Here is a 16,398-nt window from a genome sequence, read left to right as displayed (position 1 = left end):
CGGGGCTTTCAAGGCGAGGACTTTAGCTGCTAGGCCATGCCGCCGGGCCCTAAATATTTATTTTTTACAAAGTTAGATATGCAGAGAGGAGGAAGAGAGAGAGAGGAAGATCTTCCATCCAATGATTCACTCCCCAAGTGACAGCAACGGCCGGAGCTGAGCCGATCAGGAGCCAGGAACTTCCTCCAGGTCTCCCACGTGGGTGCAATGTCCCAAGGCTTTGGGCCGGCCTCGACTGCTTTTCCAGACCACAAGCAGGGAGCTGGATGGGAAGCAGGGCTGCTGGGATTAGAACCGGCGCCCATATGGGATCCAGGTGCGTTCAAGGCAAGGACTTCAGCTGCTGGGCCCAGGACCATATCCATCTTAACCTTTGCCAGTCTCTCCCCTTGAAACCACCAGGTCTCAGTTCCCTTGCTTACCTGCATGTACAGTGGCTTTGTTGTTGAGTATCCCTCTGGATTCATTCCTCACCTACACGTAGAGTGGCCGTACCCATGGATGTCCTTATACAGTAATTGATAGCCCCAAAACCACAGAGCTTGCGGCCCACAAGCCCAGAACCCTTCCCTGACCCGTAGCAGTATGGAGAGGTAGGGCTCCCCAGTAGGCAGCCTGGTGTGGCACGGGGGTAAGCCACCGGGTGTAAGCCCCCAGGCCACGCAGGTGGGGAGGGGAGCTTTGCTTCTCAGCTGGGCTTCGGGCTGCCCCTGCTGCCAGTGCTGCCAGTGCCCTCCCCCTCCCCCATCAGCACACGACAGTCTAGAGCAGGCACCAGCTGTTTCTGGAAAGCACCAGAATATAAGTATTGGAGATTCTGAGGGCTGTAAGGCAGAACGGAGGATATTACATTCTTATATATCAACAAGAAAATAAGTTTCACAAGCATTTTATTGATGAAGTTCAAACTAATTGGCTATGATTTTATAATAAATCTATTGATAAGCATGAATTTCTGTTTGAGGCATGACATTTGGCAAAGCTGGAATATCATCTTTCAACACTGATTAGAATCATTCATCTGTTGGTGCTCCTGTCTTGAGGGAGAGTTTGCATATTTCACACACTGCTGCCATTTCACAAGGGTTTGATGTTACATGAGCATATTCGCTTCTTGGATGACAATTACACAACCATTCATCTGGCTACTTTAACCACGTTCAGTTAAAGACTTGGTGTAAGTTTCTCAGTTATACAGGCAATTGGAGATTTTTAATTTATTTTTATTGGAAAGGTGGATATACAGAGAGGAGGAGAGACAGAGAGGAAGATCTTTCTTCCGATGGTTCACTCCCCAAGTGACCGCAATGGCTGGAGCTGAGCCGATCTGAAGCCAGGAGCCAGGAGCTCTTCCGGGTCTCCCACGCGGGTGCAGGGTCCCAAGGCCCAAAGAAAAAAGAAATGGAGAGACAGAGCTTCATCCACTTCTTGGTTCACTCCCAAAAAGCTGCTACAGCCAAGGCTCAGCCAGGCTGTTGCCAAGAGCCAAGAGCTTTCTCCAAGTCTCCGATAGGCATAGGACCCCAAGTACTTGGGTTATCTTCCATTGCTTGCCAAGATGCATTAGCAGGGAGGTAGATTAGAAGTGGAGTAGACAGGACTCAAACTGGTTGACCATACAGAATACTGGCATCGCGGGCAATGTCTTTTTTTTTTTTTTAAAGATTTATTTATTTTTTATTACAAAGTCAGGTATACAAAGAGGAGGAGAGACAGAGAGGATGATCTTGCATCCGATGATTCACTCCCTAAGTGACTGCAATGGCTGGTACTGTGCCGATCCGGCGTCGGGAACCAGGAGCCTCTTCCGGGTCTCCCACGCGGGTGCAGGATCCCAAAGCATTGGACCTTCCTCCACTGCTTTCCCTGGCCACAAGCAGGGAGCTGGATGGGAAGTGGGGCTGCCGGGGTACGAACTGGTGTCCATGTGGGATCCTGGTGTGTTCAAGGCAAGCAAGGACTTTAGCTGCTAGGCCATGGCGCCATGCCCCGCAGGCAATGTCTTAACAGCACTACAATGCTGGCTATTGCACACTAGATTGAGCCCTAAGGACAGGACCTCTTCCTTCCTCCATGCTGAGGCTGCATTCAGTAAGCGCTCAATAACCGTGCAGCAGGGCTGTGAAGGCTTCGCTGCCCCATCACCTACTTGGGCGCCTTGGGCAGCATCCAGTAGGCTGCTTCCTCCAGAACACTCAGCAGATATTTCTCCTTGCTTTGAAGAAAACCCACTGGAAAAGTCCCAACCCTGGAGCTACACGTCCCCTTCCTTACGGCTTTTGTAGAAAGGTCCTAGGTTGCTGGGCAGGAACCACAGCTGCGGGCTAGGCCTCTGGTCTTTGTTCCACACCCTCCTGATAGAGGCCACGCTCCAAGGGCAGGACTGAGGAAGCTCAGCAGCTACACACAGCCCCTCCCTTCTCCTTCGCCCTCTCTTCTTCCCTGGCTGTCCCCGTCCTCCATCTTGTCCCCTTCCCCTGCGTGGCAGCCCTCTTCCTGCCACCATGGCAGATGTTTCCCTTCCTGTTCCCCCTCTACCCCCACTTCCATTCCTATCCTGTTGGAATAAAAGAACCTCCTAATAAAATGTTTTTTTAAAAGATTTATTCATTTTTTTTTTATTACAGCCAGATATACAGAGAGGAGGAGAGACAGAGAGGAAGATCTTCCGTCCGATGATTCACTCCCCAACTGAGCCGCAACGGGCCGGTGCTGTGCCGATCCGAAGCCGGGAACCAGGAACCTCTTCCGGGTCTCCCACGCGGGTGCAGGGTCCCAAAGCCTTGGGCCGTCCTCAACTGCTTTCCCAGGCCACAAGCAGGGAGCTGGATGGGAAGTGGAGCTGCTGGGATTAGAACCGGCGCCCATTTGGGATCCCGGGGCGTTCAAGGCGAGGACTTTAGCCGCTAGGCCACGCCACCGGACCCTAAAAATTTTTTTTTTAAAAAGGCAGCTCACCAACTGTCCATCCTCCCTGTGGGGCCCCTCAGTCTGAGGCCCCCCCTAGATCCACTAGAATCACAGTGTAGATGGATGGTACGTTCTGTGAGGGACTAAGTAGGGCTGGGGTCCTCCTTTCACTGGATGGGATTTAGTAGAAGAGTTTTGTATCTCACCAATACACTAAGTGGGGAAGAAATGAGTGAAGGTGGGAGGAAGGTCTCCTTGGTCAGATGCCCTGACTAGTCTTCAGTTCCTCAGGATCGCCTCAGCCCCCACCACTGCGGGCACTGCCTTGTGAGGTGGTTGGGGACCTCCTTCCTGGCACGGCCTCAGTAGGGCTGGAAATGTCTGGAATAACATGGGCATTCGTCTGACCCAGCAGAGTCAGTAGTCCCCAGGGACATCTAAGGACCTGGCTTTTCAGCTCCAGGCAGCACCTTGCGTGTCTGCAGATTTCTGCCCTCAGCTCATAGCTGGCCCTGCTCATGATGTGGCGTGGCCTCCAGAGGTTGGCAGAAACCCACATCACATTTGGAAGAGACTTCCCATACTCCTGTTGGAGACTTTTGATTGGGCCTGGGAACAAAGCTGCTGAGTAAACGGAAGCCAGTCAGCAGGGCAGGCAGCCAGCATTTGGGCTACCTTGGGACCTGGGTGAGTGGTAGATCAAAAGACTGAGAGTCAGCCTAGTCCTGGGTCTCTCCTAATGTCCCAGTGGAACTGCTCTCTCCAGGGGGCCTTCAGGGACTCGGTGGCTAAGTTCTTGTTGGGCACAAAGGACTTGGCTCTCTACTTCCAGCTCACTCCCATGGGGCTCTGTCTGCAGGTACCTGAAGGAGTTCCGCACGGAGCAGTGTCCACTCTTTGTGCAGCACAAATGCACACAGCACCGGCCCTACACCTGCTTCCACTGGCACTTTGTGAACCAGCGGCGCCGCCGGTCCATTCGCCGTCGGGACGGCACCTTCAACTACAGTCCTGACGTCTACTGTACCAAGTACGACGAGGCTACAGGCCTTTGCCCGGAGGGCGACGAGTGAGTTCCCCAGCCTGCTTTCAGAGAAGCCCCAGGTCTCCTTGGTCAGATGCCCTCAGACTAGGCCACAGATTCCAGGAAGCCAGTCAGGCTGCTTTGGGAAGAACTAGCTGCAGCCTGGGCCACCTTCCTCCAGCCCAGATCTGGTTAAGAAGCCCTGTCATGGGGTGGGGCCTTTCTTTCTGGGCATCTTTAGGGAACCCTAAGGACTTTTTTTTCCAGTGAGGGGCCAGATCTGAAGCCCAGTGGCTCCCTGAGATCATAGGGGCCCTTGCCCTGTCCCACTAGCAACTACACTGTACCTCTTAGAATTGCCGAGGCTGAATCTGTATGTTCTGCCACAGATCTCTGCAGAAATGGGCACAATACTAATGATAGGCATAAGGAGGTGGCACCCCTGAGGGAACTCTGTTTGGCCTTGCTCATTATTTGTTTTGACCTTGCAGAGGGCACAGGAAGTGCTGTGGAGTTCTGTGGACAAAACTTACTGAGCCATTGTTGAATCCACCCTTGTTGCTTGCAGAGGTCAAAAGCTTGCACAATAAAGCACTTGGGGTAGGAGGGGCATTCCCAGGTTTCCAGCCAATTAGGACACCTAGCTGACAACATTCATTCTCCCAGGAATCTTCCACATCCACAGGTGCCTCCTTTTGGGCACCTTGCAGGACAGTCCAGCTGTGTCAGGCCTGATGGGTGTTTTCAGGCTACAGCACCCAAGGGAAGGGCATTCTCACCTTGAGGCACCTCGGGGTCATGGAGAAAGCCTTTGAATGGCTGGGAAGGGGTGGGGGGTAGGTATCCAGGCTGCCAGGAGCAAAGCAGAGTGACTTGTGCTGCCATGTTCCAGGTGCCCATTCCTGCACAGGACCACAGGGGACACTGAGCGCAGGTACCACCTGCGCTACTACAAAACTGGAATCTGCATCCACGAGACAGACTCAAAAGGCAACTGCACCAAAAACGGCTTGCACTGCGCTTTTGCCCATGGGCCTCATGACCTCCGTTCCCCGGTCTATGACATCAGGTGGGCTGGGGGCCAGGGTCTTGGCTACCAGCCAGGATGGTGAAGATTGGTGCGCTTTCTCTGCCTGCTGTCATGCCCACCCACGTTTCCTTTCTCTTCTCTTAGGGAACTCCAGGCCATGGAGGCCTTACAGAATGGCCAGAGCTCAGTAGAGGGCAGTATAGAGGGCCAGTCCGCTGGAGCCGCCAGCCACGCCATGATAGAGAAGATCCTCAGTGAGGAGCCTCGGTGGCAAGGTATGGGAAGCGGCCTCGCCCCTCGAGCCTGAGGCCTCCCCCCACGCCCAGAGTTGCCTTGAGGAAGTCACCATGGTGGCACACCAACATCTCCTCCAACCCACGCTCCCTCCTTGCTGGGTGGTGCCCAGCCCCCTTTTCCCACCTTACACCTTTCTTCACAAAGTACTTCTGGGGGGATTCACTCAGATGCACTATTCCCAAGGGCTTGCAGGTGTTCATATCTGCATACACGGCGCTGATTTGCACACATACGTGTGTTCTTGCCTCATGGCAGTGCCTTTTTGGCTCTGTGAGCTGTGTGTGTCTCTAGGGAGGGACCAGCCCTGGTCTGGGCATCCTCAGCTTGCCCGTGGCCTGTGTAGCGGTGGCCCTGCTGACCCCTGCTAGCAATGTCACTCTGGGACCCCCTCCTGATGGCTTCTCCTTGCTTTCCCTCCACTTTATTGATGTTCTCGGGGTATTCCACCCCCACTTGCCTGACCCCTGCCTTCCGGCCCCTGTGCAGAAACCACTTACGTGCTGGGGAACTATAAGACAGAGCCGTGCAAGAAGCCCCCACGGCTGTGCCGCCAGGGCTATGCCTGTCCCTACTACCACAACAGCAAGGACCGGCGGCGGAGCCCCCGGAAGCACAAATACAGGTCCTTTGGTCCCAGGAGGCCGGCCGTGGGTGGGAGATGTGATGTGGCAGGGAAGGGATCTTGCAGAAGTTACTGCCATTGTGGCAGGGCGGTGGGGTTACAGAATCCTAGGGCCTTGGTATAGGGGGAGGAAGCAGGACAGGTGACTGGATTTCTGCATGAATGAGAACCTGGCCAGATGGTCTCTGGCGCCTCTCCAATTCTGACCCTTTGGGATATGTGTAGAGCAAGCCAGGCCACAGTGTGGACACTGTGGCCATGGCTGTGGCATGACTGTGGGCTGTGTGGTACCTGGTGGGAGGGCCTGGTTGGTGTTGTGACCAGGCTGGGCCAGAGAAACAGCCTGCCTTCTAGCCCTGGTAAGGCCACACTCCACAGCCTCTCCTTCTCAGTTCTGTGCCTGCCCCAGTGAGGTGGGGAAACAGAGAGGGACCCTGAGCAGGGATCCTGGTGGCACCCTCAGGCCCTGATCTTACCTGCTATTTCCTCCATCTTACCCCACTTGTTGGGTCAGGTCATCTCCATGTCCAAACGTCAAACACGGGGACGAATGGGGAGACCCTGGCAAGTGTGAGAATGGAGATAGCTGCCAGTATTGCCACACACGCACGGAGCAGCAGTTCCACCCGGAGGTGGGCCTGGGGAGCTGTCGGGTCCTGGGCGGGATGGTGGGGTAGCTTAGCGTATCCCCTCTGGGAGGCATAAGGACAGGGCAATGCTGGCACAGCTCCTCCTGACCTGCCCCCATCGGTGGCTTCTGCCCCGAGCCACACAGCCCCCACTTGCTGCTGTTCCACTCGGGAGCCATGGACTGAGTGTGCAGGCTGGCCTGTCTGGGCTTTGTGACATTTCAGATGCTTGTGAGTGATCTAGTGATGGTGGAGTCTAGGGCCCCATGTCCTCCCTGATACCGACTCAAGCCCACTAGTGCTTTCCTGTGGCCCTGTGGCCCATGTTCTGGTCTTGTGGAGGACAGAGAAAGGCACCTGCTATCCCTGCCCTGGCTCCACGGAAACCATGAAGCCTGAAATGGACTTACAGACTGCCATGAACCCCACAAAGTGAGGACCGTGTCAGCAGAAGTTAGACTTACCCAGACCCCAAGACCCTGGGGGAGGGGAGATCCCTTTGTGAAGACTGGGAAAGCCTGGGGCCCAGAAAGGATGGGGGCATTGGCAGTGAGTTGCCTTGGGAGTTTAGAGTTCAAGCGACTTGGAGCAAGTGAATCATGGGGCGAAATGATTTAAGCTGACCCACCCATGTCAGGACATGGAGCCTGCCTGATTCTCGTGGCCTGGACCTGACTCATTTCTGTCTCTGTCCCCTCCAGATCTACAAATCCACCAAATGCAACGACATGCAGCAGTCGGGCAGCTGTCCCCGAGGACCCTTCTGCGCCTTTGCCCACGTAGAACGTATGCCATTTCCTTGACCCTAGGGTGGTGGCCCGCCCTTCTGTTGAGACTCAGGCAGAGGAGTGGGCACTGGCAACACATCACTTGCAGGCACCCTCTGCCCACCAGGGGCCTTGTCCAGTGGGCGCTCCCCTTCCCTGCAAGTCCATGAAACTATAGTAGGGATTATCTACCTGGCCAGCATGACACATCACCCCTGGCAGACGTCACCAGCGGCCTGTGGGGCTCTTCCCTTCTGATCCCTACTCAGGCCTCTGGAACAGAGCTGCTCGGGCAGAATTCACTGTGGCCGCATAGGCCTCTACTTTCCTTTGGAGCAGAATCTTTACTATTGTGAGCAAGGAACTTGACAGTACACAGTTATCCCAGCTTTGGGGCAAGTTCTTCAGCCTTGACTTGGCATCTCAAACTGCATACTTGGGACCTGGTGGCAGACAGATCTCACGAGGTCTGCCCTTCTGGTTGGTCCTGATACTCATGTACCATTTCTAAAATTTGCATATTGTTTTGTTTCTTTAAACAAGAAATGCTCATTTTGACAACATTTTTATTTAGCCCAATGTAAAATAACATTTTAATATGTAATCAATGTAGGAGAATATCAAGATAATTTTTGTGTCTGCTAAGCCTGAGAAAGCCAATACCTAATGCACATTCTAGCTCAGCCCAGCAGATTTCAGGGGTTAGTCACGACTCATGGCTTGTGGCCACCATGCAGGGTGGTGTGGGTATAGATCCTCAACGCTACCACGCCCAGTCTTGGCAGTGGGGTGCAAGGCAGTCCTCCCGACCCCTGCTTCCTCCCCAGGCCACTGCTCTGGTTCTCTTCATGCCTCTGTGAGCTCAGCCTGTCAAAAGAGTACAAAACAGACTGAGGGTGCTGGGAGGAGAAAGCATGTTCTTGGCCCTGGCACACCCTGCCACAGCACAGACCCAGGCAGATAGTTCAGGCTGTAGAGTTGGAGCTATGAGCCATCTCTAGCTCTGAGAGCTTGCTGGATTTAACTTGCCTCTCTGCCTGTTTTATTACCTGTGAGATGAAGAGCCTGATGTTTCTTATATCTTTAGTTACTGTGGAGAGTCCTGGTTGATGCCCAGTGCTGGGACCAGGGTGATAGAAGTAAGGTAGGGACCGTCCCTTAAAGTAGAAGAGCATTTCTGGGACTGGCTTAGAAGCCTGCTGACCCCTGCCCCCATCTTTTGCAGAGCCACCCCTAAGTGATGACCTCCAGCCTTCCTCAGCTGTGTCCAGCCCCACCCAGCCAGGTCCCATCCTGTACATGCCTTCTGCTGCCGGAGACTCGGTGCCTGTGAGCCCCTCCAGCCCGCATGCCCCTGACCTCAGTGCCGTACGTGCCTAACCTAGGGAGGGGTGGGCACCAGTGCCTGCCCCAGAGCCCACTCCTGCCTCTTGTCCTCAGGCCAAGGGGTTCTTCCTTCGTACTCCAAAGTTCTCAGGGTTCTTTTCTGTCAAAATTGGGGGAGGGAGGGCTGGAGGTGCTCCCCAGAGCCTGTGTTGACCAAGCTGGGAAGGGCTGGGTAAAAGAGGAAGCCACCTGTCACTCTTCTGTCCCTTGCCTACCAGTTCCCTCATGAGATTCTAGGGTCCCCAGGTGGTTGTTGCTGAAGAGGCTCCCCCTGCAGAGGGGTGGCAGATGGGCTGCGCCTCAGCCTGCAGATGCCCACCAGCCACTCCCCTTCTCTGCAGCTCCTCTGCAGGAACAGCAGCCTAGGCAGCCCCTCCAATCTCTGTGGCTCCCCACCAGGCTCCATCAGGAAGCCCCCGAACCTCGAGGGCATGGTCTTCCCTGGGGAGTCGGGTCTCGCCCCTGGCAGCTATAAGAAGGCCCCTGGCTTTGAACGGGAAGACCAGGTGGGAGCTGAGTACCTGAAAAATTTCAAATGCCAGGTAAGGGATGGGAGGGGCAGCAGAGGATATCTAACGCCTAGTGAGGCTAGGAGTCAAGGCTCGGAGGAGCCTTTGGCCCAGGTCTGGGTGGAGGCCTCGGAGCTAGGACTCCTCTCGTCACCTCTTCAGCACTGAGCAGGTCGAGGAAACTGTCTTGCAGTTGGAGGCAGGAGGAGGGCCTAGCAGTTTGTCAGTGTCACAGAGCAGGGAGGAGTGGGGACGGCATGAGGGTGTGGTCATTCCCCTGCCTTGGATCTCCTTGAAGGAGCAGTAGGGTCTTGAGGAGCAACACAGGGGTCTCCGACTGGGCCTGGAGATGAACCTTCTGGACTTATCTGGGCTGAGTCACTTGGAAGGAGCAGTTCCCTGCTTAGGAGAGGAGTAGGGCTAGGGAGGGGGAAAGGGAGGCATGACAGGTGATGGATCTGCCGTCACTGCCCCCCAGTACTGGCAGCCTCTGAACCATGCAGGTCTCTGTGGATTTCTAGCTTTGGGGGCCCACGGCCCCACCCTCACCTCGGCTCCCTGCCTTTCTGTTCTAGGCCAAATTAAAACCCCACTCACTGGAGCCCAGGAGTCAAGAGCAACCAATGCTTCAGCCCAAACAGGTACCGAGCCCTCTGCTCTCCTACCCTCCACCACCTGCTGTGGACAGGACAGGCTCAGCCCCCAAGAGTGTTTAGGAAGTGCCACTTCCTATAACTGCAAGAAGGGACCTAGATGGGGCCTGCCCCAAATACAAGGAGGGTGGGGGACAGGTCCTCTAGCCCCTCACTTCCCAGACTCCTCATCCAGTGAGAGCACACTGACTGGCATCTGTCCCGGGCCAAGCACTGTGCCTGCGTTCCCTTCTTGATAGCCGTGAGGGAGTTGATGGCCTGGCAGTCTCCAAGCCACTCAACTAGCTCTAGTCTGTCAGCCTGCAGACTGGAGCATAGTCCAGCAGGGCATGTGAGTGCCAGATGAGAATTGGTCCCTCCTGTGCGGGCTTCCCATTGCCTTTTCCCCTCCCTGTCTCATTGCAGGATATGTTGGGCATCCTCCCTGTGGGCAGCCCCCTGACTTCCAGCATCTCCTCTAGTATCACCTCCAGCTTGGCAGCTACTCCCCCTAGCCCTGTGGGCACCAGCAGTGTTCCTGGCATGAATGCAAACGCTCTGCCTTTCTACCCTACCAGTGACACAGTAGAGTCGGTCATAGGTAATTGATGAGGTTGCTGTTGGGGAGGCACAGGAGTGGGACGGGGGTCAGAAGCAGTCACATTGATGAAGTGAGGCTTAGGTCAGCAAGCTGGTCAGCTCGACTTCTGCCTCAGGCAGTCAGAGGTAGGATCCTAAGCCAAAGGAGAAAGGACCCTGGGGGAAGAGCCGAGACCAACTCTTGCAGCTCTTTGGTGTTACTTAGAGTTGCCTTCATCCCAAGACTTGTGTTATCCAGTGCCCATGTTCTTACTAGGGATCCTTAGTCTGTGCAGCTGTCCTCATTGTTGTGGCACGCACTGAACAGGCAGATAAGGGATTGCTGCTCCCTCTTAGGAGGGGAGTTGTTTCCCTCCAGTCTACTGGAACAGGTGGCACTGCACTTGCCCAACACACACCACTGTGCACTAAGCCACCAAGAAATACCCCTTACCCCACCACCCCAGTGAGCTCAGGTGAGACCCAGGAGCTGCAACAGCAGGCGACAGACTGTCAGAGGCAGGACCCTGGACCAGAAGTACCAGAGGTGGCTTTAGAGAGGAGAGACCTGTGGGCTGGTTGGCAGATGGCATTGGAGGTTAGGTGGGCAGAGAGCCCTGCCCAGTATGGCTAGAAGGTGTGGGTGACCGAGAGAAGAGGTTGTCAGGGTGGCCTGGGACCCTTGGGAAGCCAGCAGGCTCATGTCCTTCTCTGCCTCTAGAGTCCGCCTTGGATGACCTGGACCTGAATGAGTTTGGGGTGGCTGCCTTGGAGAAGACTTTTGATAACAGCACTGGGCCCCACCCAGGCAGCATCACAATCGGTACTGGGCAGGGGGTGGGTGGCTGGAGGGCTTTTCAGGGGCTCAGGTGACCTAGTCCCCTTTCACTGTGGCCAATGCAGCCTGCCTGGCTTCACAGTGGCCCTGATCCTTTCTTGCAGGTGGAAGTCTGCTGCAGAGCTCTGCACCCGTCAACATCCCCGGCTCCCTGGGCAGCTCTGCCTCCTTCCACTCTGCGTCCCCGTCCCCTCCTGTCAGCCTCTCCTCACACTTCCTGCAGCAGCCCCAGGCCCACCCGAGCCAGTCAGAAAACACATTTTTGGGGACCTCAGCATCACATGGATCTTTAGGTAAGAGGGAGCATGGCTCAGAGGAGATGGTGGGCATGGGTGCTGGCGTGGGTGTCCACGGTGTCCACAGTGCATCACTTGGACTGGAGGCTCCACCCCCCCCACCCGTGTGTGTTGAAGGAATGGTTGTGATGGCAGCACCCACCAAACAGCCCACCCTCTGGGGTGGCTGGAAGGCGGCGGTGGAGCTCTAGGCACAGGCCAGTGCTGCACGCAGCAGACTCGCCAAGGTGAAGGCTTGGTCTGGAGCAGTGTGCCCTCCTTGGCAGTTACTGGAACTCCCACCACTGCGCACACCAACCAGGCCCATAGGGGAGTGGGTAAAGATTCAGCACAGACTCAGCTGGGATGCCCGAGGTCTAGCCGGAAGCCTGTTGCCCAGCGTACAGTTAGGCAGAGGGACCCAGACCTCAAAGGATCTTTTGGCATATATGGAGGCCTGTGGGTTCTGGCACTACAGCCAGGGTGCTCAGTCCCACGTGGGGGCTTGAGGGCTGAAGACGATCCTGGAAGTAATGGCCGGAAGTCACTCGCATGGCTCTGCCCCGTTAAGCAGCAATGGCCTTCACTTCCCAGTCACCCTGCAGCTTCTCAGAGGTCAGAAACAGCCTCCTTTAAGGGGCTGGGCCTGGGGCCTCTGCACAACACAGCAGGCACAGCTGTATCACCGCCCTGCTGCAGGGGAGGGGAGCTGCCCTCCGTTGTGTGAGGTTGGCTCAAGAATCATCAGGACCTCATCCCCACATTATTCCAGGTACAGGCATGAGTCCAGTAGTACAGGGTCCCCAAGTCAGTGGCTTCTCTCCGAGGCAGTCAACACACTTGAGCCAGAAGGACCGGGGAGGCCTCCCTGACCCTGAAGCTCCCGTGAGACCCTGTGGGACTCCTGTGGGGCAGGTGGCTCCACACAAGATGGTGCCCTGCATGTGTCATTGTGCTCCTGTTGCTCAGAGGGGAGCATGTCCTGGCTGATTAGGTCGGGCTGAGGGAGTGTTAACTCTGAAGTCTCTAAAGAGGGTGGATGTGTGCAGGATCCCAGAGGTGATGTCATTGCCCGCAGGAGCAAGGGGCAGAGCCAGTGGAGTTCAGGAACTTCCCTGAGTGAACACAGGGTGGAGGTGGGAGGGGGAGAGCAGGCAGCTTTAGGCGCCAGGAGCCAGAGGCCTTTGGAGGCCAGTGCCCACTGTGCCCTGCCCCACACATTGCCAGTCGTGCTTTTTGGTAGCACTCGGTCTCAGTGTCCTCATCTGTAAACCAAAGGGAATGTGCCCAAGCTCCCTTCACATACGAGGCCATCCAGACTTCACATCCAGTACAGGATGGCTTGCTGGGGCTGAGCCCTGGCCTAAGAGTGAAGCCATGGCATAAGTGGCCCCTGGCTGGGACTCCCCAAAGCCCCAGAATCTCCTTGTGAGGCAAGCGATGGGAACCCCACTTTGCAGAAGTGGATGCTGAGACTGGGAGTGGCAGGTGGCAGCAGAACTGGTCTGCCACAGCCAATGGCACCTTCCTGGCCTGCTCTCCCATCCCTGGGCATATCTTGACCTAGTGTGCAGCCAGCCCCTGAGAGCCCCAAGGCAGGACTGGCCAGGGCCTGTGCCAAAGCCCTCCCAAGCTGATGTCCCCCCCTCCCTGGGGCAGGTCTGAACGGGATGAACAGCAGCATCTGGGAGCATTTTGCCTCTGGAAGCTTCTCCCCGGGCACTTCCCCTGCCTTCCTGTCAGGGCCAGGGGCTGCTGAGCTGGCCCGGCTTCGGCAAGAGCTAGATGAAGCCAACGGCACCATCAAGCAGTGGGAGGAGTCCTGGAAGCAGGCCAAGCAGGTACTGGGCCCCATGCCCACCTGCCGACCCCAGTGCCTGGTGGCATCCAGCCCAAGCCTGTCCTACTCAGAGTACGCACAGGGGTGGGGGGAGCAGGGGCCATAAGAACAGAACGGATCTCAGTTTTGTCCACTGTCCTCATCACCCCTACAGTCAACTTGCCTTGCCACTTAGGACCCAGCGTGGCTGGCGTCGTGAGCATGGGATACCTTCTGTGAGCAGCTTGTGTAGCCTACGCCCAGGACCCCTGCTTGGGTTTGGAAGCCAACCCTCACCCAGGGCTCCAGGTCCCATGACATAGCCTCTCCAGCCGCAGAGGGTCTTCACAAGATGCTGGCCGCCTTTGCACCCCTGCAGGGCAAGGCCTTATCCCCTCCTTCCTCTGCCCACCAGAGGATCTCCTGCAGGTTCAGAAACCTCCTGGCGAGCAGCATCCTGCTTGCCCCTCCCCCCCCCCAGCCAGCCCAGCTTCCCAGCAGGCCCTGTAGCCAGAGCGCCCATGCAGGCTGCTGGAGTGCTCTCAGGCAGGGGGAGGCACACACTGGGGCCACGGTGACGAGGTGCTGTGTGTTGGGCCCACAGGCTTGTGATGCCTGGAAGAAGGAGGCAGAGGAAGCTGGGGAACGGGCCAGTGCCGCAGGGGCCGAGTGCGAGCTGGCTCGAGAGCAGCGGGATGCGCTGGAGGTGCAGGTGAAGAAGCTCCAAGAGGAACTAGGACGGCTGCATGTGGGCACCGAGCCCCAGAGCTTGCCCCCTTTCTCGGACCTGGAGGCCCTCTCTCTCTCCACCCTCTACTCTCTCCAGAAACAGCTGCGAGCCCACCTGGAGCAGGTGGACAAGGTCAGCCCAGAAGGTCATGGGTCACCGGGTGGGCTTGTAGGGTGGTCTCAGCAAGCACTTGGGGGTGTCCTGGCCCAGGTTGCTCTGGGTGTCATGACACTCCTGAGAGCCACTACCCAACCCTGAGCCAACACTCCCAGGAGGGTGAGGAGGAGAGGGCCTTGATGGAGGGAGGGATCCAGGGCTGACCCATGTTGTAGCTGAGTCCCAAGTGGCTTCCTCCACTAAGCTCTCCACAGCTAGCTGTCATTCCAGAATGGCTGTGGCACCAAGGGGTGTCCTGCTGGGTGCCTGGGAAGGGTGACTGGGAATCCTGAGGCCCCCGTGAGTTCCCCTGGGGTGGCCACACAGTCCTAGAATGTGTCACAGTCCTTTCTGGGCCTCACTCTCACGAAAGGAGGCAGAATCCTCTGTGGATGAGCCCTCAGGGACGGGGCTGCACAGCAGGGCTAGTGGCCCGCGGCAGCCAAGTGCCTGTGGGCAGCACCCACCAGATCCCCTGGCTGCAGGGTGGCTCCCTGTCGCCTTGGGGCTGAGCTGGCAGCCTGGACCACAGCCCTGATGTCAGTGTCACTCTCCCTGCAGGCTGTGTTCCACATGCAGTCAGTGAAATGCCTTAAGTGTCAAGAGCAGAACCGGGCGGTGCTGCCGTGCCAACACGCCGTCCTGTGCGAGCTCTGCGCAGAGGGCAGCGAGTGTCCTGTCTGCCAGCCCAGCCGGGCCCATGCCCTCCAGTCGTGACCCTGAGTGCCTGGCCCGGCCTGGCCTGGCCAGCCCATCCCTCCCCTAGGACTTTTTAAAGGATATATCTATATATATATATATGTATGTATGTACGTATGTATGTGTGTATATGTATATGATTATATATATGTATACATTGCTGTGTGGGTATGTGTGGTGGCCGCCGTGTGAGCAGTGTCTGTGTGTATATCTGTACATAGATGTAGACACACACTTTAAAGCAGACTTACCAAGCACTTTTTACAGACCTACTTGGCAGGCCTCCCCTGTCCTCCCACGCCTCTGACAGATCCTCTGTTCTCTTTTTTTAATGTAGGAACTAACTATTTTTAACTTCTTCCTGGGCCTGCGCAGGGGAAGAGGCTGAGGGGGAGGAGAGAAGCCTTCAGGGCAGGCCCTGCTTGCCCTCCTTCTCCCAGCTGTGAACCGGTGGAGGCCTATAGGAGGGGCCAGCTATTGCTCGGGAGGACAGCAGAGCCTGGCAGGCCCAAGCTGCAGGACTAGCCCAGGCCCACAACTGGCCTCCTGAAGCGCACGGGCAAAGCCTGTTGTATTATTCAGGTCCAGAGGCCTGGGGCCCACCTGGCTCCTCCTGGACCCGTCAGAACAGCCTCCCTGTTCTGTGGGCACCGTCCTGAGCTGTCACCAACCCCTCCCCTCTGCCCTGGCCTGCCTGTGTGCTGTCCACCCCTCCCCCTGGCAGCTAGCAGGACAATTGGTGGGGAGGAGTGTGAACTGAGGACCAAGGGGGCGCAGGCCCCGCCCTCCTGGCCAGGAGGGGCTCTTATGCATTCCTTGGTGCTCTCTGAGTGCAGCTGACGCCCTGCCCGTGGTGGGCAGACGCCTGTGTGCATGTGTGTGCGTGCCTGTCCTGTGTGTACTGTGTCTTAGCTTCCATTTTTAAATTGTCTGTACAGAGAGATGCAGCAGGGGTGGGGGGTGGAGGGAAGCCACTGTGTTCCCAGCACTTCCCAGCACCAGTGTCCTGGAGAGGCTGCCAGGGTCTGGTCCAGCCCAGTCCCTGCTCCCCTCTTGGGCTCAGCACGAAAGGGCTTTCAATGAATTAAGTGAAGACTTTCCTTTTTTACAAAAATGCAAAAATCAACAAAGCTCCAAACCTATTGGAAATAAAATAGGAACTTGCAGTGGTGGTGTGTTTATCCGGGGTGGGCCAGGATCCCTGTGTTGGCCCACGCCTGAGCTGTGGTAAGGAGGTTGGAGGGGCCGGGGGCTGCTGAGGTGGGCACTGGAGCCTCGGACTTGAGCCCTCTCCAGGCTGTAGTCAGGACCTACCCACTGGGGTGGGTTTACTTGTGGTTCTCGAATACTGCTCAGAAGACATGGGGGTGGTCTGCACGCCTTCCTCCCAGCCCTCCCCCCGGGAGCCCTGCCTGGTAAGGAAGCACCCTGGCAGGGGTCTGTCTCAGTGGGCCACAGGTTGTGTGCTGGGAGGGGCGCTCGCCCAGCCTCTCGCT

General features: G+C 56.7%; 1 protein-coding gene across 5 annotated transcripts in view; it reads left to right on the top strand.

The window, feature by feature from the left end:
• The window catches only part of UNK (unk zinc finger), a 29,229-nt gene extending 13,164 nt beyond the window's left edge, over positions 1-16,065 (top strand). For 2 of the 5 annotated variants that reach the window (XM_004592901.2, XM_058676703.1), the window contains exons 2-16: positions 3,770-3,979; positions 4,827-5,003; positions 5,109-5,239; positions 5,748-5,883; positions 6,398-6,515; positions 7,214-7,298; positions 8,505-8,647; positions 9,007-9,207; positions 9,750-9,815; positions 10,233-10,407; positions 11,107-11,208; positions 11,328-11,516; positions 13,158-13,339; positions 13,922-14,179; positions 14,765-16,065. In XM_004592901.2, coding sequence (XP_004592958.2) covers positions 3,770-3,979; positions 4,827-5,003; positions 5,109-5,239; positions 5,748-5,883; positions 6,398-6,515; positions 7,214-7,298; positions 8,505-8,647; positions 9,007-9,207; positions 9,750-9,815; positions 10,233-10,407; positions 11,107-11,208; positions 11,328-11,516; positions 13,158-13,339; positions 13,922-14,179; positions 14,765-14,920 — 2,329 coding nt within the window. In that variant the 3' untranslated portion in view covers positions 14,921-16,065. The remainder of the gene's footprint in view (positions 1-3,769; positions 3,980-4,826; positions 5,004-5,108; positions 5,240-5,747; positions 5,884-6,397; positions 6,516-7,213; positions 7,299-8,504; positions 8,648-9,006; positions 9,208-9,749; positions 9,816-10,232; positions 10,408-11,106; positions 11,209-11,327; positions 11,517-13,157; positions 13,340-13,921; positions 14,180-14,764) is intronic. The other 3 variants (XM_058676702.1, XM_004592902.3, XM_058676700.1) reach the window with 3 other exon arrangements.
• Positions 16,066-16,398: the final 333 nt, after the last annotated feature.

Source organism: Ochotona princeps, chromosome 17 (genome assembly GCF_030435755.1).
Source record: "Ochotona princeps isolate mOchPri1 chromosome 17, mOchPri1.hap1, whole genome shotgun sequence".
NCBI classification, from domain to species: Eukaryota; Metazoa; Chordata; class Mammalia; order Lagomorpha; family Ochotonidae; genus Ochotona; species Ochotona princeps.
Note: the sequence above shows the minus strand (reverse complement) of the source record. Positions and strands in the feature narration are given on the sequence as shown.